At 40.7% G+C, this 19,513-nt stretch overlaps 1 protein-coding gene across 2 annotated transcripts in view; it reads right to left on the reverse strand.

Annotated features, from left to right (window-relative positions):
- Positions 1 to 19,513, reverse strand: part of RECQL (RecQ like helicase) — a 49,150-nt gene that overhangs the window by 12,971 nt on the left and 16,666 nt on the right. For both annotated transcript variants that reach the window (XM_062194908.1, XM_062194909.1), the window contains exons 2-4: positions 8,069 to 8,266; positions 6,346 to 6,525; positions 2,051 to 2,157 (exon numbers count right to left, since the gene is read on the reverse strand). In XM_062194908.1, the coding sequence (XP_062050892.1) occupies positions 2,051 to 2,157; positions 6,346 to 6,525; positions 8,069 to 8,266 (485 nt within the window). The remainder of the gene's footprint in view (positions 1 to 2,050; positions 2,158 to 6,345; positions 6,526 to 8,068; positions 8,267 to 19,513) is intronic.

Raw genomic sequence — 19,513 nt, forward strand, 5'->3', positions numbered from 1 at the left:
GAAACCATGTTCCAGTACTGAATTTCAAGGCAGTATGCAAAGAGAATTCTACTTACTTATATCTAAATTGTGCATAAGTGAGTAATTCCACTTGACAAAATAAGACAACATGAAAAGATACTTCAATAAGATTATGAAGGCATAATCCTAAATTGTTCATACTCGATTCCAAAATGTGAGTTAAATGCAATAGCTATAATCATAAAGGTGGGATTTATACAGTTTAATGTTATCTCTTTAATCTCATTTAGCATCTTTAATGATGCTTAAAAATCTACTTATGTCTTTATTCATAAACATGAAGACTGAATAAGGTTTCATAAAGTATCATTAATTCAGTTTATTATTTTTAATACACATCTTAGAGTTAAAATTTTTCACCACTGCAGCAAGGAAGCACTTTGTTAACCCCTGGAGGTATGCTAAAGAACATATACTCTATAACCTAACTTTCTGAACAGCAGTGACAAGGCATGAGCTTGTAACTATTGGCACCTTTCTAAGCTATTACTACTATACTTATATATCTATATAAATATATTCATAAGTATATACATATATCTATATTTACTTATATTACTACTAAAAAATCAAAATACAATCCAGCTTTCAGATCTATCTAAAAGGAATAAATTCAACATCTCAACAATGCAATCAGATAGACAGAAAATATAGGAAGCTACAAGGACAATCTGTTTTTTCCAACAAATAAGATAAATATGGGAACCTATGTATTTATCAAACACAATGTAAGAATATTACTGGGAAATTAAAAAAACAAACAACAGGACAGAGGAGCAGGCATCTGTCACACTGGTTGGGCGGGAGAAACGAGGTGTTACGGCACAGCAGGTTAAGCTATCTGCAATACCCACAGCCCATGTGAGTACCAGTTCAAGTCCTAGCTGCTCCATTTCCCATTTAGCTCCTGCTAAAGTGCCTGGGAAAGCAGTGGATGATGGCCCACGCAGCAGAATATGGCCCAAGTTCTTGAGTCCCTGCCACCCACAGGGGAGACCCAGATGGAATTCCAGGCTCCTGATTTTGGCCTGGCCTAGCCCCAGCCACTGCAGCCATTTATGGAGAGAACCAATGGATGGAAGATGGATCTCTCTCTCTCTCTCTCTCTCTCTGTCCTCTCTCTCTCCCTTCCTCTCACTCTCTTGTGCAATTTGCCTTCCAAAAAAATAAAATACATCTCTTAAAAAAAAAAAAGGCACTGGATGGGATACCTACATCCCATGTCAGAATGCCCGGGTTTGAATCTTGGCTCTACTTCCAATTCTAGCTTCCTGTTGATGTACACTCCAAGGGCAGCAGTGATGGCTTAAGTAGCTGGGCGCCTGCCACCCGCTCAGTTCCTGGATTCCAGGCATTTGGAGAATGAACCAGCAGATGGGAGCTCTGTCTGCCTGCCTGCCTCTGTCTTTCAAACAAATAAAATGAATAGCTTTTTTGAGTTAAAGAAAAATCTGAAGATTTTATTTGATGATCTTAAGAAATTTATATTAAAATATTTAGATAGGACATGTAAATCAGATTCATATTAAAGAATTTACAATTAAAATATGATGTCTAAGATTTGTGAAATGGGACAGGGCAGGGAAATTTGCAGGTATACACATGAAAAATGATTGGCTATACATTGATAAATGTTGGAGGAGGTAATGAGAACATCACAGGCTTTATATTATTTCTCTAAATTTGAAGACTTCAATAATAGGTTTTATGAAAAATGCCTTATTCTACAAATACAGGTAAGATATTCCATTCTACAAAAGAAATTCCAGAAGTATAGGGTAGTTCTTAGACATTCATTTATTTTTTTAATTATACTATGCAATTAGAAATTCTTCCTTATTATTTTAGATCACAGGACATACAAAAACAGGGAGTGGGCCAGAACTAGCCATGAGCAATAGTTTGCCACTCCTAATATAAAGAGTTCAGTTCATGATTTCCTAAATAATACAACTGCAGCTCAGGATCCTACTTCAATGAAGAATTTAAACAGGAAAAAAAAAAAAAAATCACGTAAGAGGCGGCGTACCTTAGAACTGGAAGCATTTAACATGGTCGCTGAAACTCCCAACTGTTTTAAAACCATTAACTGGTCTTCCATAAGAGAGATCAATGGGCAAATCACGAGAGTAAAACCTAAAGGAGAAAAAACATCAACTTCAAACTTCACACCGCCACCAGAGTCACATTTTCCTTCTTCAGTGTAACTTGTGGGTACCATCTATCAGTTCAGACTAGTTCCCAGTGCTAATTAATGACTAAATGAACATACAAGGCAAGTATAAACCAAACAAACACAAGACTAAACAGAAATCTCTAAGCTATTCAATCCTATAAACAGGCCGCTGTTCCCTGCTGATGACTTGAGAAAGCAGCAGAAGATGGCCCAAGTTCTTGCGCCCCCACATCCACATGGGATGAGGCTCATCCAGATGAAGCTCCTGACTCCTGGTTCAACATGGCTTAGCCCAGCCCTGACCTTGCAGCCATTTTGGGAGTGAGCCAGTAGATGGAAGATCTCTACCTCTCCCTCTCTAACTTGCCTTTCAAGTAATTAGAATACATCTTTCTTTTTTTTTTAGAGGCACCTGTTAACATTTTGAAGTGATTTGAATGACAAATATCCTACCACTTTTATCAATCAGTATTGGTAATCTCAGGAAAAAGAATATAAGTCAAATACTAAACAGATAGGAGAAAAATTATCACAAAGCTTTCCAAAGAAAATACAGAGCCTGCATAATTAAGAATGATAATTACATGTTTATTCTTCCACTTTTTGCACCAGATTAATTTATTCTGAGCAGAAGTCAGAAGTTTATTGACTGCATGAAATTTTAGTAGTACATTCCCATTATCTTATAAATGAAATTGTCCATAAACACAAGAGCTATTCTACATTGTTTAAAGTATATTCCTTTCTAATTCTGCAGCTTGTTCCATACGATACCTCTGGTAGAGAGCAGATATGTTTAAAAATATACACTCAGTGGGGGCTGCCCTTGTAGTGCAATCGGGTAAGCTGCCATCTGCAACACTAGCATCCTCTATCAGAGTGCTGATTTGAGCACCCTGGCTACTCTGCTTCCAATCCAGCTGAGTGCTAACACACCAGGGAAAGCAGCAGAAAATGACCCAACTACTTTTTCCCTGGCAACCCACGTGGGAAACCACAGTTCCTAGCTCTTGGCATCAGCCTGGCCCAGGACTCGCTGTTGTAGTCATTCTGATAGAAGACCTCCCTCTCTCTTTGCCCATCTCTCTCTGTGTTGTTCTACCTTTCAATATATCTTGAGGTAAAAAGAAGAGGTGGGGCACTGGGGAGGGATTAAGCCATAAAGACCCCGCCCTTGTGAATGGCACCAGCAGCATGAAACCCATGGCTGCAAGGACATCTTCAGGAGAGAGCATGGCTGCCTCTCTCCTCTCCCCTCCCCTGGGACAGGGGCATGCAAGGTAGGGAACACAGGCTCTCCACAAAGACTCGGGAAAGTGGCACACACAGGCTGCACCCACCCTGCTGGCAGGTGCCAGGTGACCCCTTCAGTACTTCTTAAATTATGAGTTGCCAACATTTTAATATTAAAAAAAATTAAGAGATTGAAGGGAGTACCCTTCCCTTCTGCTGTCATGAGAGGTTACAGCAAGAAGGCACCATCTAGGAGGAAGAGGCCCTCACTAGACTCAACCTGCTCAACTGATCTTGGACTTTCCAGCCTCAAAACTGTGAGCAATAAACTTTTGTTGTTTGTAGATCACCTAGTCTAAGGTGTTTACAGCAGCTCAAACAAAGACAACACTTAAGATTCTCTCTCTTCCTCTCTTCTGAGCCGCTCTTTTCCAGGATGTTCCGCATTCATCAGCTCTGTTCCTCAACACCAACTCCGTTCCAAATCATTGCTATTTGGTCTCCACCAACTCTTTGGCTGAAATTCTTCTAGCCCAGGTTGGAAATGAGTCCCGTGTCATAAAACCCAGTGAACTTCTAAGTTCTTATATTTTATTTAACCTTTTGTCAACAGCATCACTTCTGACCACTCCTTTCTGTAGGCTTCTAATAACACTACACTCTCTGGATTCTCCTCCTACACACTGCTACTGCTTCTTGCTCTAGGAGCTGCTCCGGTTTCTCCTGTAGCCCTTCCTCTCTTCTCATTCCGCTTCAGCTAAATCACTCCCATGGCTTCAACGGCCATTTCCACACTAACAGGCACCAGCTTATCTAACTCAGTCTCTCTCACCCAAGCTCTACAACCATTCTCCTACTCAAGACCAATTCCACCGGGATGTCTTCTGGTGTCATAAATTCATCATGTCCCCAAAGTCATCATCTTTTGTCACAATTCCCAAGTAAGTTTTTTCTCCAGTGTACCCTTTTCCAGTCAACAGCCTCGCTACCTGTCCAAGCTTAAAATCTGGCATCATTTTTTACTATACCCTTTTCCTCCCCCTCCCACCCAGTAACGAGTCTCACTTAATCTACCACTGCCTAAAAACTGTTGGAATCTTCCCAGGTGTTGGAATTATTCTTCTACACCACAAAATAATAAGTCTCTTAACTGCATAAAACCCTTCAATGGTTTTCTGCAAATCTACAGAGACATTTATAAAAGAGCTTTACAGGTGCCAGTGCTGTGGTATAACAGATAAAACCACGCCTGCCACCCTGGCATCGCATATGGGTACCATTTTGTGTCCTGGCTGCTCCACGTCAGATCCAGCTCCCTCCTAATGCATGGGAAAAGCAGTGGAAAACAAGCCAAGTGCTTGGGCCCCTGCACGCACATGGGAGAACTGGAAGAAGCTCCTGGTTTTGGCTTGGTTCAACCCTGGCTGCTGCAGTCATCTGGGGAGTAAACCAGCAGTTGGAAAATATCTCTCTCTCTCTCTGTAACTCAAATAATAAATAAATCTTATAAATAAATAAAATTAGAAGTCCTGTGTAAAGGCATTAAAAGTCCTATGTAAGGGCATTAAAAAAAAGTTTGCGGACTCTTCCTGTATGTCTTATCATGTCTACCATGCTGGAATTCCTCTGGGTGATTGATTACATGACCCCATGCATGTTCTCTTGCTTTTGGATCTCAAATGTTCCTCCCCTACATGAACATCCTTGCTTCCTCTCGTGTCCCTTTTGCCTGCCTAATTAATTAGCCTTTAGCTCTAAGCTCAAGACAGCTTACTCTGAAAGCCTCTAGACTAGATGGTTGCCCTAATTAATTCCCTACTAAAATTTTTATCCCAAATTCATTGTTAACTGCTGAAAATTACCTGTATTCTCTAGACAAGGAGTCAACAAACTAAGCACGGCTGTCTTACAAAGTTCTAAAGGAACACAGCCACCCTCATTTGTTTGCATACAGTCTGGTCGCTTTCATGCTACACGGCAGAATTGAGTAGTTGCCACAGACTATATGAACCACAAAGCCTATAATATTTACCATTTGGCTCTGTAAGAAAATGTTTGGTGAGGTGGGCATTTGGCATTGTGCTTAAGACACCCACATTCCCATTCCTAAGTACCTGGCTTCTCCTCCTGGCTCCATTTCCAATTCCAGCTTCCTACTAATATGCAACCAAGAGAGGCAGCAGTTGATGGCTCAAGTACTTACAACCCTGCCACCTACATGGGGGAACCAGGATTGAGCCCCAGGCTCCCGGCTTCAGCCTAGTCCAACCTCAGCTATTGCATGCATTTGGAGAGTGAACGAGCAGATGGAAAATCGATCTGTCTCTGCTTTTCAAGTAAATAAAACAAATATATAAATTTTTAAAGAAAGGTAACATCTGTTGACCCGTAGTCTCCCCCTAGTGACTCACCAGTTAGCAGCATCAGTACCACCAAGGAGCTAGTTAAAAACAGAGTATCTTGATTCTCACATTACATAGAGCCTACATATTATTGACTCCTCAGGTGAGTCTTACACATGAAAGTCTGAAAAAGCACCACTCCTCACTAAGTTCTATTAAAAACTAATCCCCGCCCATTCTGCATGTGGCTTACTACCATATCTCCAGAGCTGGACACTCGGCACACAAGCCACAAAGATCTGAGACTAGGATTCAGATCTCCCAATTTCTTTTTTAGTGTCTATTTCCAATCACATGTTTTCAAATTACATTCCAGGAACCAGATAAAATTAATATTTCCATAACTTTTTAACATTTCCCCCTTTAAGTCCATCTTTCAATATTTACTAACATAGAGATAAAACAAAAGTACCCTTGGTTTTTTCACAGGTATGGTTAAAAATTACTTTTCAAAGAATTAAACTACATGAAGACAAATCATTTGAACTTAAAATTATCTTCACTAACACATACCATCTGAACACAATGCCGGTAACTGGTAACATAAGCTCTTTCCACCTCCTGTAGGCATAACAAGAAATACCTCCTTTCCAGCCATTGTGGCATTAATAGTTTCCAGCTGAAGTTGCCTGAACTTCTGCAGTCTAAAGGTATTTTGTAGAGTATCTTTAACTCGTCCAGACCATGGAAAATCTAAAAACAGGAAAAACAAGCTATAAATATCACAATTATTAGGATTATATATGTGACAAAAACTTGAATGTGACAAAAATAAAAAATACATAAAACTTTTATTACTTATGGCCCATTAAACTTTTGTAATAATTTTCAGATTAATATGTCTCACTAAGCTAAGCAAAACAAAAACAAACTAGATGATACATTCAAAGAAACACCATATCTGGATAAAAATGTAAACTTTTGCTGGTTGAAAATTAACCCACATTGAAGAAAAGGTGTTGGATCAGGTATCTGAAAAACCATGTGGGGGCCAGCACTGTGGCATAGCAGGTTGAAGCCCTGGCCTGAAGCACGGGCATCCCATATTGGCACCGGTTCTAGTCCCAGCTATTCCACTTCTGATCCAGCTCTCTGCTATGGCCTGAGACAGCAGTAAAGGATGGCCCAACTCCTTGGGCCCCTGCATCCACATGGGAGACCCAGAAGAAGCTCCTGGCTCCTGGCTTCAGATCGACGTAGCTCAAGCTATTGCGGCCATCTGGGGAGCGAACAAGTGGATGGAAGACCTCTCTCTGTTTCTACCTCTCTCTGTAACTCTGTCTTTCAAATACATAAAATAAATCTTTAAAAAAAAAAAAGAAAGAAAGAAAGAAAAACCATGTGAATGTTGATCAGGAATTAACAGCATAATAAAAATGTCAACTATCACGAACAAAGATAATTATCTGGAATGTTTGGTGTAAATATCTTGTTTCGAAAAGAATCACAGGAAAACAGTAACCACAAAAGCACTGCAATTCATTCTGGATTGAAGCTGTCATGTTATAATTTACGACATATATGATGTCTGATTCTTTTAAATCAAGAGTGGTTTGTTTGGGGCCAGTGTTGTAGCGCAGCAGGTAAAGCTGCCACCTTCAACACCAGCATCCCATATGGTCACAGGTTTGAGTCCCAATTGTACCACTTCTGATCCAGCACCCTGCTAATACACCTTGGAAAGCATCAGAAGATGGTCCAAGTGCTTGGTCTCCTGCACCCATGTGGGAAACCCAGAAGAAGCTTCTGGCTCCTTGCTTTGGATTGGCTCAGCTCTGGCCATTGTGGCTGTTTGAGGAGTGAACCAGCAGATGGAAGACCCCTCTGTCTCTCCGTTACTCAGCCTCTCAAATAAATAAATCTCAAAAAAATAAAAGAATGATTTGTTCACTAGGGCTGAAAAAATAACTAGATTTTGACAAGGAGTCTGGATAATTTTTTTATTAACTGTCTTTTTAGTTAAAACTTAGAAAATTTAGTCAAAATACAAGTCTTATTTTCCAAGCAGTGATCAATATTGCTAGAACTGTATTTTGACAAAATTAAGTCAATAACAAAAGTGACCCTTAAAAAGGCTAGAGAATGCTAGTAACAAATGGTCTGTGAGCATCCCCATCCACTGAAGGAATGGTCAGTCTCACTTGAGCTTACCAGAAAACACACACCCATGCAGAACGACTTGATTCTAGTTTAAAGAAAGAAGAAACAAAATCAGTAAAGAAAAAAAAAAGCAAACCTTCTTTATTCCAAGCAGCAGGTGAAGAATCACACTCGTTGCTGGCCCCAGCACTGGAATCTTCTAAACACTGCTTTATTTTCTTTGTTAGGACTGTTTTTTTCTGAATAAGCTCCTGCTGCCTTTCCATAAGTTCTTGAATCTGAATGTCAACTGCATGTAGCTCATTGGTTACAGAATCCAGTTCCTCGGTTAGAGCTATTGGGGTGGGACAGGGAGGATATAAAATGAGTGGACAGAATTAATTGCAAGTTATGTGTCGCTATAGATTCCTGGATTTTCTTTACCATTTAAACTACACACAAACTTAAAGGAGTACAGCAGAGTGCACAAGGACCTGGGTTACTTTCAGATCCTCCTCTTACATGCCAAGTGATCTCAGGCAAGATACATACCTGCACCTCAACTTTTCCATCTGCAAAATGTGTTTATCTAATTGGCATAATACTGCTACAGAGAATTAAGATGACACATAAAAAGTTTTTGATACTTTTATTATATTTTGATTACCATTTATTAACGACAAATGATTTTATCTTACTATGCTGTAAGAGAGGTAGTTCAAAAACCTCCCAGAAAAGTTAAGGAAATTAACCAGACTCTGAAACAAAAAGAAGCTAACTGCATAATTATTTAGCTATTACTTCATGAAAATATTCACATTAAGCTCATAAGGAGTTTTGAACAAGATGATTTAACAATTGAAAAGAGAAATGAGGTATACTATGAGAATTGGCACTACAATTCCATAATCACTAATTTACTACAAAGAAGCCTAAATGTATGATTCTAATCAATCCAAGCTTCAAAATGAGATTCTCTTTGATATCACTTCAACACCAGCTAGGAACATTTTGAAGGTGTCCTTGGTGTTTTTTAATAGATCTGCCTACATTAATCAGTATACAGTTAAAATGTCTCTCATCTCATGGCTTTGGTTTAAAATAAGACTTTGTGGTGCTTGTTATCAATGGTACCAACTGCCAGAATTAATTTCCCTGCATGATTCTAAGTTAGGCTTCACACAAGTGTATTCTGCATCAGATCTGAAATGTAGAAAGGAAGCAGCAACTTTGAGAGATTCCAAGATGGCAGAATAGGGAAAGGATGTACTGCTGTAGGCTAGGGGAAAACAGTATAGAAAAAAAAAAAAAAAAGTGGAGAAAGTATACTTTCAGGGGAGAGTTAGAGAGAAAACTGCAGATCTGTATGGAAGGAGCAGACCGGCAGCAACAAGCATGGACACAACACATGACCCCAGCAGCTAATAGCCCAAGTATCAGCTTTGGAGAGCAAGGTGAGATCAGACTGCAGTCGATCATGCTACTGGTGACATAGCCAGAGGGAGAGCCTACACTGTCTTGGGAGTCCAGCCTGGAGCCCTGAGGGGGTCAGGTGCCGCTAATCAGACCAAAAAAAAAAGGCATATGTTTCTCTCTAACCATCCCCCAACAACAGCATGCGGAAAACAGCTGAGAGAGGGCAGGTGCCATTTTGGACATAAGTAGCAGATCCAGCAGCTCTTACGCACACGCCCAGCAACTGGCAGGGACAACACACCATCCTGAAAGCAGTATCAGTGGTAGCAGCTGAAGTGTGTGCATCCAGCAACTGCAGGGGAGAAAGAGCCATTCTAAGCACCAGCTGCAGAGGCTTTTGAGTAAGCCCTGCAACCAGCGTGGAGAAGGTATCCTTGTAAAACAAGTAGGGGTTGGCCGGCACCATGGCTCACTTGGTCAATCCTCCACCTACGGTGCCGGCATCCCATATGAGCGCCGGGTTCTAGTCCTGGCTGCTCCTCTTCTAGACCAGCTCTCTGCTGTGGCCTGGGAAGGCAGTGGAGGATGGCCCAGGTCCTTGGGCCCTACACCTACATGGGAGACCAAGAGGAAACATCTGGCTCCTGGCTTCAGATCGGCACAGCACGCCGGCCACAGTGGCCATTTGGGGGTGAACCAACGGAAAACGAAGACCTTTCTCTCTGTCTGCCTCTCTCACTGTCTAACTCTGCCTTTCAAATTAAAAAAAAAAAAAAAAAAAAAAAAAGTAGGGGCTGCAGCTGGCAGCTCTTGTACACATGCATGATGCAGGGATTTTACAAGAGGGAAAAATCCACGTTCCCCACTGCCTTTGAGTCTGGTTGGGAGGACTAATGGCTGAGCACATATATAAGACTACGAGGTGCCCCCAGCCTCAAAACATATACAGGCTCTGGGGTTCAAACCATCAAGGCAGAGCACCCATAGGCAGCAGGCTCTGAGAATATCTCAGCCTCTCTGTGGACAGGATGGGCTAATGGGGCAAAGTGGGACTTCTGTACTCCATGACTGTGGGAGCCCTATGTGCTGAGTCTGTGGGAATTCTGTGACTGCACTAGAGGGCACAGGATGTAGCTGAGTCTCTGGGAAATCACTGTGTACCTCCACACGTTCAGAGCTCCCTGATTGCCTGGGGTGGGCAACTACAGCCAGATATGTGCTCACACCGAGGACTGCACATATCTTTTGTGCAATTTATGTGGCAGCATGGACAAGTACCACAGCCACTATGGGCTGACACCTGAACACGGATCACCTTTGAAGAGAGGGGGTGAGGGTGTGATTATGCCAACAGAGGATCGTGATCTTACCATCCTTTCTGTTAATAAGAGATCTACTGTACTCAAATTGGGTGACAGCCTGGATACTCCCCACACTATAGCAGGAACCAGAACCCCCTGGCCATCCCCAGCACACACCTCTAGGTATTCACTGAAACGGCAGACATTCCAACGAAGCACAGTTGAAAGATAAAAGCCATCAGAGGAAAAAACCAATAAGTATCTTAACAAATGTCTAAAAATAAGTGCAGAATTTCAAGGAAGAAAATATGACCCCCCACACACACAAAGGAATACAATACTTCAGAATTAGAATTTGAAGATAAAGAGACTGATGAAATGCCTGAAACACACTTCAAAGACTAATCAAAGGATTACTCAGAAGCAATGAGAAACAAATTCATGAGTTAAAGAAGTCCATACTATGGCGGGCCAGCACTGTGGCACAGCGGGTTGAAGCCCTGGCCAGAAGCACTGGCAGCCCATATGGGCACTGGTTCTAGTCCCAGCTGCTCTTCTTCCGGTCCAGCTCTCCTCTGTACCCTGGAAAAGGGCCCAAGTCCTTGAGCCCCTGCACCAATGTGGGAGGCCCGGAGGAGGCTCCTGGCTCCTGGCTTCGGATAGGCGCAGCTCCGGCCGTTGCAGCCATCTGGTGAGTGAACCAGTGGATGGAAGACCTCTCTTTCTGTCTCTGCCTCTCTCTGTAACTATGTCTTTCAAATAAATAAAATAAATCTTAAAAAAAAAATGAAAGAAATCCATACATGCCATGAATAAAAAACTTTCCCATGAAATTGAGATTTTGAAATCAAAATGAGGGGCCAGTTACAATCCAGCTGTTCTTCTTCTGATCCAGCTCTCTGCTATGGCCAGGGAAAGCAATAGAAGACTGCTCAAGTACTTCGGCCCATGCTCCCGCGTGGGAGACCGAGAAGAAATTCCTGCTTCCTGGCTTCAGTTCGGCCCAGCTCTGGTGGTTGTGGCCATTTGGGGAATAAACCAGTGATGGGAGACCTTTCTGTCTCTCCCTCTTGTCTGTAAATCTACCTCTCAAGTAAATAAATAAAATCTTTTAAAAAATCAAAATGAAATATTATAAATGAAGAATTCAATATGTCAACTAAAAAGTACACTGGAAAGCCTTAACAACAGACTTAGTGAGGAAAAGCAAAGAATGCCCAAAGACAAATCTTTGAACTTTCTCAGACCAAAAAAAGAAATTAGAAAAATTAAAAACAGTGTGGAGATTTATGGGATACTATCAAATAACCCAACGTATAGGTCATAGGAGTTTCCAAAGGTATGGAAAAAGAGAATGGTATGGAAAGACAGAAGTGAAATAATTACAGAAAACTTCACTAATTTGGAGAAATAAAGGAACAGGTAAGTACACAAGACACACAGAACTCCTTATGGACATGACCACAAAAGATGTTCACCATGACACCTTATAGTCAACCTTTCAACAATAAAACCTAAAGAAAATATTCTAAAACATGCATGAGAGGCCGATGCTGTGGTGTAGCAAGTAAAGCTGCCGACTGCAGTGCCAGCATCCCATATGGGCACCAGTACAAGTCCCGGCTGCTCCACTTCTGATCCAGCGCTCTGCAATGGCCTGGGAAACCAGTAGAAGATGGCCCAAGTCCTTGGACCCCTGCAGCCACATGGGAGACCCAGAAGAAGCCCCTGGCTCCTGGCTTCGGATCAGCACAGTTCCGTACATTATGGCCAGTTGGGGAGTGAACCAGCGGATGGAAGAGCTCTCTCTCTCTCTCAGCATCTCATTCTCTCTCTGCGTAACTCTACTTTCAAATAAATAAATAAATCTTTAAAAAAAAAAATGTGCATACACTAAATACCAGATTACTTTTCAGAGGATCTCCAGTTAGATTCACAGCTGACCTCTCAAAAGAAACCCTACAGGTTAAGAGAGAATGGAGAGACACAGCCCAAGTAGAAAAGAAAAAAACTGTCAACCCAGAATACTATACCCTACAAAGTTCTCATCTATGAATGAATGTGAAATAGAGGCCTCCCATAACAAACAGAAATTGAAAGAATTTGTCACTACTTGTCCAGCCTTACAAAAGATGCTTAAGGATGTGCTAAACACAGAAGCACAGAAACACAGTTATTGTGAAGGAATGTGAAGGCAGAAAATCTCCCAGTAAGCATACAAAGGAAATCCAAAGCAAACAATAGGAATATTTACTGAAAAATGCCAGGGCCAAGTTATTACTTATCAATAGTAACCTTGAATGTAAACAGACAAATTCTCCAACTGAAAGATATAAGCTGGCTGAATGGATTAAAACAAGACTCAAGTAGTTCTTACCTACAATAAACACATCTCACCAAAGATATACACAGACTGAAAGTGAAAGGGATAGGTACCAGCGCGGTGGCGCAGTAGGTTAAACCTCCACCTGCAGCACCAGCATCCCATATGGGCACCAGTTCGAGTCCCAGCTGCTTCTCTTCTGATCCAGCTCTCTGTTGCAGCCTGTGAAAGCAGCAGAAGATGGTCCAAGTCCTTGGGCCCCTGCACCTGCATGGGAGACCGGGAAGAAGCACCTGGCTCCTGGCTTTAGATCTGCACAGCGCCAGCCATTGCAGCCATTTGGGGAGTGGACCAATGAACAGAAGACCTTTCTCTCTGTCTCTCCCTCTCACTGTCTGTAACTCTACCTCTCAAATAAATAAATAAAAGAAAAGAAAAGAAAGAAAGTGAAAGGAGGGAAAAAAAATATTCTGTGCTAATGGAAAGCAAAAAAGAGCAGGGGTAGCCATCTTAACATCAGGCAAAATAGACCTTCATACAAAAACAGTTAAAAAAGACTTCATAAAGGACACTATGTAATTATTAAATAACCAGTTCAACAGGAACATGTGACTATAATAAATGTATATGTGCTCAATGCTAAGGTGCCAGGCTATTTAAAAGAAATGTTTATGGATATAAAGAGAGACACGGACTACAACACCCCACTTTCATCAATGGACAAATCAACTAAGCAGAAAATCAACCAAGAAACAACAGAGCTATTCAACACTATGGACTAAATGGACCTAACAGTTATCTACAGAACCTTTCATCTCAAAGTTGCCGAATACACATTCTTTACATCAGAGCATACAATTTTCTCTAGGATAGACCATATGCTAGGCCATAAAAGCAAGCCTCAGCAAATTAAATAAAATAAAATCATACCATGCATCGTTTCCAACCACAAAGGAATGAAGCTGGAAATCAACAACTCAAGAATCTCTAGAACATATGCAAAAACATGGAGACTGAATGCTCCTGAATGAACAGTGGATCACAGAAGAAAGAAAAGAGAAATCAAAAAAGTTCTGGAAATGAATGGAGACAATACAATACATAAAAACTCAGGGGATACAGCCAAAGAAGTGTTAAGAGGAGAGTTTATAGTAACTGGTGCCTACATCATGAAATTGGAAAGACACCAAATGTATGAGCTATAAATGCATCTCAAGGACCTAGAAAAACAACAAACCAATCCTAAAATTAGTAGGAGGAAAGAAATAATTAAAATTAGAGAATAAACAAAATTAAAACAAAAAAAATTAAACAAAAGACCAGTGAAATGAATAGCTGTTTTCTCGGAAAAAAATAAACAAAATCAATACACCATTGGCCCAATTAGCAATAGCTACAAAAAAAAAAAAAAAAAAAAGTGGGAAAAGACCTAAATCAAAAAAACCAGAGATGGAAAAAGGAATTGTAACAACAGATACCATAGAAATAAAAAACAACTGTGGTCAAGATGGCGGAATAGGCAGGGAGCACACTTTTAGTCCGGGAGAGAGACAGGTTAATATAAGTGGAGATACTGCAGGGTCAAGGAAGAGTAGGGGATGAAACAGCATAGGAAACTCTTCCGGAACTAGTGATTCACAGTGTACCTGCATGGAGAGCGTGGGAGCCCAAGTTCGGGACACCAGCGGCAGACTCAACACACCAGCGCTGGAACGCGAGGTGAGCCAAACCACAATAGCCCAAGACACCAGCGGGCAAGCGGAAAGAGGAGGCTAGAGGGAACGAGGCTTGAAACTCCGTGGGGAAAAGTTCACCAGGCTAACTAGAAGAGAGAGAGGAAAAAAATAAAAAAAGCGACCCATACGGACACAAGTTTCTCTCTCTCCGCTCACCTCTCAAAGGCGAGCAAGACAGAGCAGGCGCCATTTTGGACATACATCATAAGCAGGGCGACCTCAGGTCTGCACCAGCCCTGAGCCTAGCAGAAAAACCTGACTCTGGGGGGAGGGGTGAAATAACAGGAGATTAGCATCTAAATTGGCAACCCAGTGGGAGATTGCAGGAGAATTGGAGCCCACACTGAGGGCAGCACAGATTCCCTGTGTGGTCCCTGGGAAAGAGCTTCCGATCTCTGGCTCCTGTGGGTATATCATTTGCCTGCTAACTACCTCCAATTACGTTCAGCTGTGCGGAATTACTTCCCTTTTAAATCAAAAAAAGAGAGATTTACCACACCTAACCTGGGAGTGTCATCTTTGACACACCCTCAACCCTGAGGAACCAAACACAGCTCTCAGTCCACACTCATCTCAAGCCTCTAAGGCTCCACTGAAAGCAGACAGTCCACTTAATATAGAGCCATAGTGTAACAAGAAAAAACACCACAGTGAAGAAACCAAATATCTCCAAAATGCCAAACAACAAACGCAAAAACCAAGCTAAAAAGAACAAGGAAGACACTATGACACCCCCAAATGAAAAAGACACCCCAATTCAAGATTATGAAGATGAGGAGATTGAAGAAATGCAAGAAGCAGATCTCAAAAAATTGATAAGAACATTAAGAAGTTCTCAAAAACAAATTCTTGAACTACAGAAATCTTTAATGGACAAGATAGAAAATCTCTCTCATGAAAATGAAATATTAAGGAGGAATCAAAATGAAATGAAACAACTAGTGGAACAAGAAACTGTGATAGTGATGAGAAATCATAATGAAATGAAGAATTCAATAGATCAAATGACAAACACATTAGAAAGTCTTAAAAACAGAATGGGCGAAGCAGAAGAGAGAATATCGGAATTAGAAGACAGAGAACAGGAAAGGAAACAATCAAATCAAAGAAAAGAAGAAGAAATCAGAAATCTAAAAAATACTGTCAGGAATCTACAGGATACTCTTAAAAAACCCAACATTCGGGTTCTAGGAGTACCTGAAGGCATGGAGAGAGAGAAAGGATTAGAAGGCCTTTTTAGTGAGATACTAGCAGAAAATTTCCCAGGTTTGGAGAAAGACAGAGACATCCTAATACAGGAAGCTCATAGAACCCCTAATAAACATGACCAAAAGAGATCCTCACCACGACACGTCGTAATCAAACTCACCACAGTGAAACACAAAGAAAAGATCCTAAAATGTGCAAGAGAGAAACGCCAGATTACTCTGAGGATCTCCAATTAGACTCACAGCTGACTTCTCTTCAGAAACCCTACAAGCTAGGAGAGAATGGCGAGACATAGCCCAGGTGCTAAGAGAGAAAAACTGCCAGCCCAGAATATTATATCCTGCAAAGCTCTCATTTATGAATGAAGGTGAAATAAAGACCTTTCACAGCAAACAGACATTGAAAGAATTTGTCACCACTCGTCCAGCCCTGCAAAAGATGCTTAAAGATGTGTTACATACAGAAACACAGAAACACGGTCACCAATATGAAAGAAGGTAAAGGTAGGAAACCTCACACCAAAAGATCACAGGAATCTCAAACCATATATTAGAAAGTATCTTTGGCAAATGGCAGGGCAAAGTTATTCCTTCTCAATAGTCACATTGAATGTTAATGGCTTGAACTGTCCAGTTAAAAGACACCGATTGGCTGATTGGGTTAAGGAACAAAACCCATCCTTTTGCTGCTTACAAGAAACCCATCTATCCAACAATGATCCATACAGGCTGAGAGTGAAAGGCTGGAAAAAGATATACCACGCCAACAGAAATGAAAAGAGAGCGGGCGTAGCCATCTTAATATCGGACAACATAAACTTTACCACAAAAACTGTTAGGAGAGACAAAGAGGGGCACTATTTAATGATTAAGGGATCCATTCAACAGGAAGATATAACGATTATCAATGTATATGCACCTAATCACAGGGCACCAGCTTATTTAAAAGACTTGTTAAGGGACTTAAAGGGAGACTTAGACCCCAACACAATAGTACTGGGGGACTTCAACACTCCACTCTCAGAGATAGACAGATCAACAGAACAGAAGATCAACAAGGAGACAGTAGATTTAAATGACACTATAGCCCAAATGGATCTAACAGATATCTACAGAACATTTCATCCTACATCTAAGGACTTTACATTCTTCTCAGCAGTACATGGAACCCTCTCTAGGATTGACCACATACTAGGCCATAAAGCAAGTCTCAGCAAATTCAAAAGAATTAGAATCATACCATGCAGCTTCTCAGACCACAAAGGAATGAAATTGGAAATTGGCAACTCAGGTATCCCTAGAGCACGTGCAAACACATGGAGATTGAACAACATGCTCCTGAATGAACAATGGGTCATAGAAGAAATTAAAAGAGAAATCAAAAATTTTCTGGAAGTAAATGAGGATAACAGCACAACATACCAAAACCTATGGGATACAACAAAAGCAGTGTTAAGAGGAAAGTTTATATCAATAGGTGCGTACATCAAGAAATTGGAAAGGCACCAAATAGATGAGCTTTCAAGTCATCTCAAGGATCTAGAAAATCTGCAGCAAACCAAACCCAAACCCAGTAGGAGAAGAGAAATAATTAAAATCAGAGAAGAAATCAACAGGATTGAATCCAAAAAAAACATTACAAAAAATCAGCCAAACGAGGAGCTGGTTTTTTGAAAAAATAAACAAAATTGACACCCCATTGGCCCAACTAACTAAAAAAAGAAGAGAAAAGACCCAAATCAATAGGATCAGAGATGAAATGGGAAACGTAACAACAGACGCCGCAGAAATAAAAAGAATCATCAGAAATTACTACAAGGACTTGTATGCCAGCAAACAGGGAAATCTATCAGAAATGGACAGATTCTTGGACACATACAACCTCCCTAAATTGAGCCAGGAACACAAAGAAAACCTAAACAGACCAATAACTGACACAGAAATTGAAACAGTAATAAAGGCCCTCCCAACAAAGAAAAGCCCAGGGCCAGATGGATTCACTGCTGAGTTCTACCAGACATTTAGAGAAGAACTAACTCCAATTCTTCTCAAACTATTCAGAGCAATCCAAAAAGAGGGAATCCTCCCAAATTCTTTCTATGAAGCCACCATCACCTTAATTCCTAAGCCAGAAAGAGATGCAACATTGAAAGAGAATTACAGACCAATATCCCTGATGAACATAGATGCAAAAATACTCAATAAAATTCTGGCCAATAGAATGCAACAACACATCAGAAAGATCATCCACCCAGACCAAGTGGGATTCATCCCCGGTATGCAGGGATGGTTCAACATTCGCAAAACAATCAACGTAATACACTACATTAACAGACTGCAGAAGAAAAACCATATGATTCTCTCAATAGACGCAGAGAAAGCATTTGAAAAAATACAACACCCTTTCATGATGAAAACTCTAAGCAAACTGGGTATGGAAGGAACATTCCTTAATACAATCAAAGCAATATATGAAAAACCCACGGCCAACATCCTATTGAATGGGGAAAAGTTGGAAGCATTTCCACTGAAATCTGGTACCAGACAGGGATGCCCTCTCTCACCACTGTTATTCAATATAGTTCTGGAAGTTTTGGCCAGAGCTATTAGGCAAGAAAAAGAAATTAAAGGGATACAAATTGGGAAGGACGAACTCAAACTATCCCTCTTTGCAGATGATATGATTCTTTATTTAGGGGACCCAAAGAACTCTACTAAAAGACTGCTGGAACTCATCGAAGAGTTTGGCAAAGTAGCAGGATATAAAAATCAATGCACAAAAATCAACAGCCTTTGTATACACAGGCAATGCCACGGCTGAGGAAGAACTTCTAAAATCAATCCCATTCAAAATAGCTACAAAAACAATCAAATACCTTGGAATAAACTTAACCAAAGACGTTAAAGATCTCTACGATGAAAACTACAAAACCTTACAGCAAGAAATAGAAGAGGATACCAAAAAATGGAGAAATCTTCCATGCTCATGGACTGGAAAAATCAATATCATCAAAATGTCTATTCTCCCAAAAGCAATTTATACATTCAATGCAATACCATTCAAGATACCGAAGACCTTCTTCTCGGATCTGGAAGAAATGATGCTGAAATTCATATGGAGACACAGAAGACCTTGAATAGCCAAAGCAATCCTGTACAACAAAAACAAAGCCGGAGGCATCACAATACCTGATTTCAGGACATACTACAGGGCAGTTGTTATCAAAACAGCATGGTACTGGTACAGAAACAGATGGATAGACCAATGGAACAGAATAGAAACACCAGAAATCAATCCAAACATCTACAGCCAACTTATATTTGACCAAAGATCCAAATCTAATCCCTGGAATAAGGACAGTCTATTCAATAAATGGTGCTGGGAAAATTGGATTTCCACATGCAGAAGCTTGAAGCAAGACCCATACCTATCACCTTACACAAAAATTCACTCAACATGGATTAAAGACTTAAATCTACGACCCGAAACCATCAAATTATTAGAGAGCATTGGAGAAACCCTGCAAGATATAGGCACAGGCAAAGACTTCCTGGAAAATACTCCAACAGCACAGGCAGTCAAAACCAAAATTAACATTTGGGATTGCATCAAATTGA

This window comes from Lepus europaeus, chromosome 6 (assembly GCF_033115175.1).
Source record: "Lepus europaeus isolate LE1 chromosome 6, mLepTim1.pri, whole genome shotgun sequence".
NCBI lineage: Eukaryota > Metazoa > Chordata > Mammalia > Lagomorpha > Leporidae > Lepus > Lepus europaeus.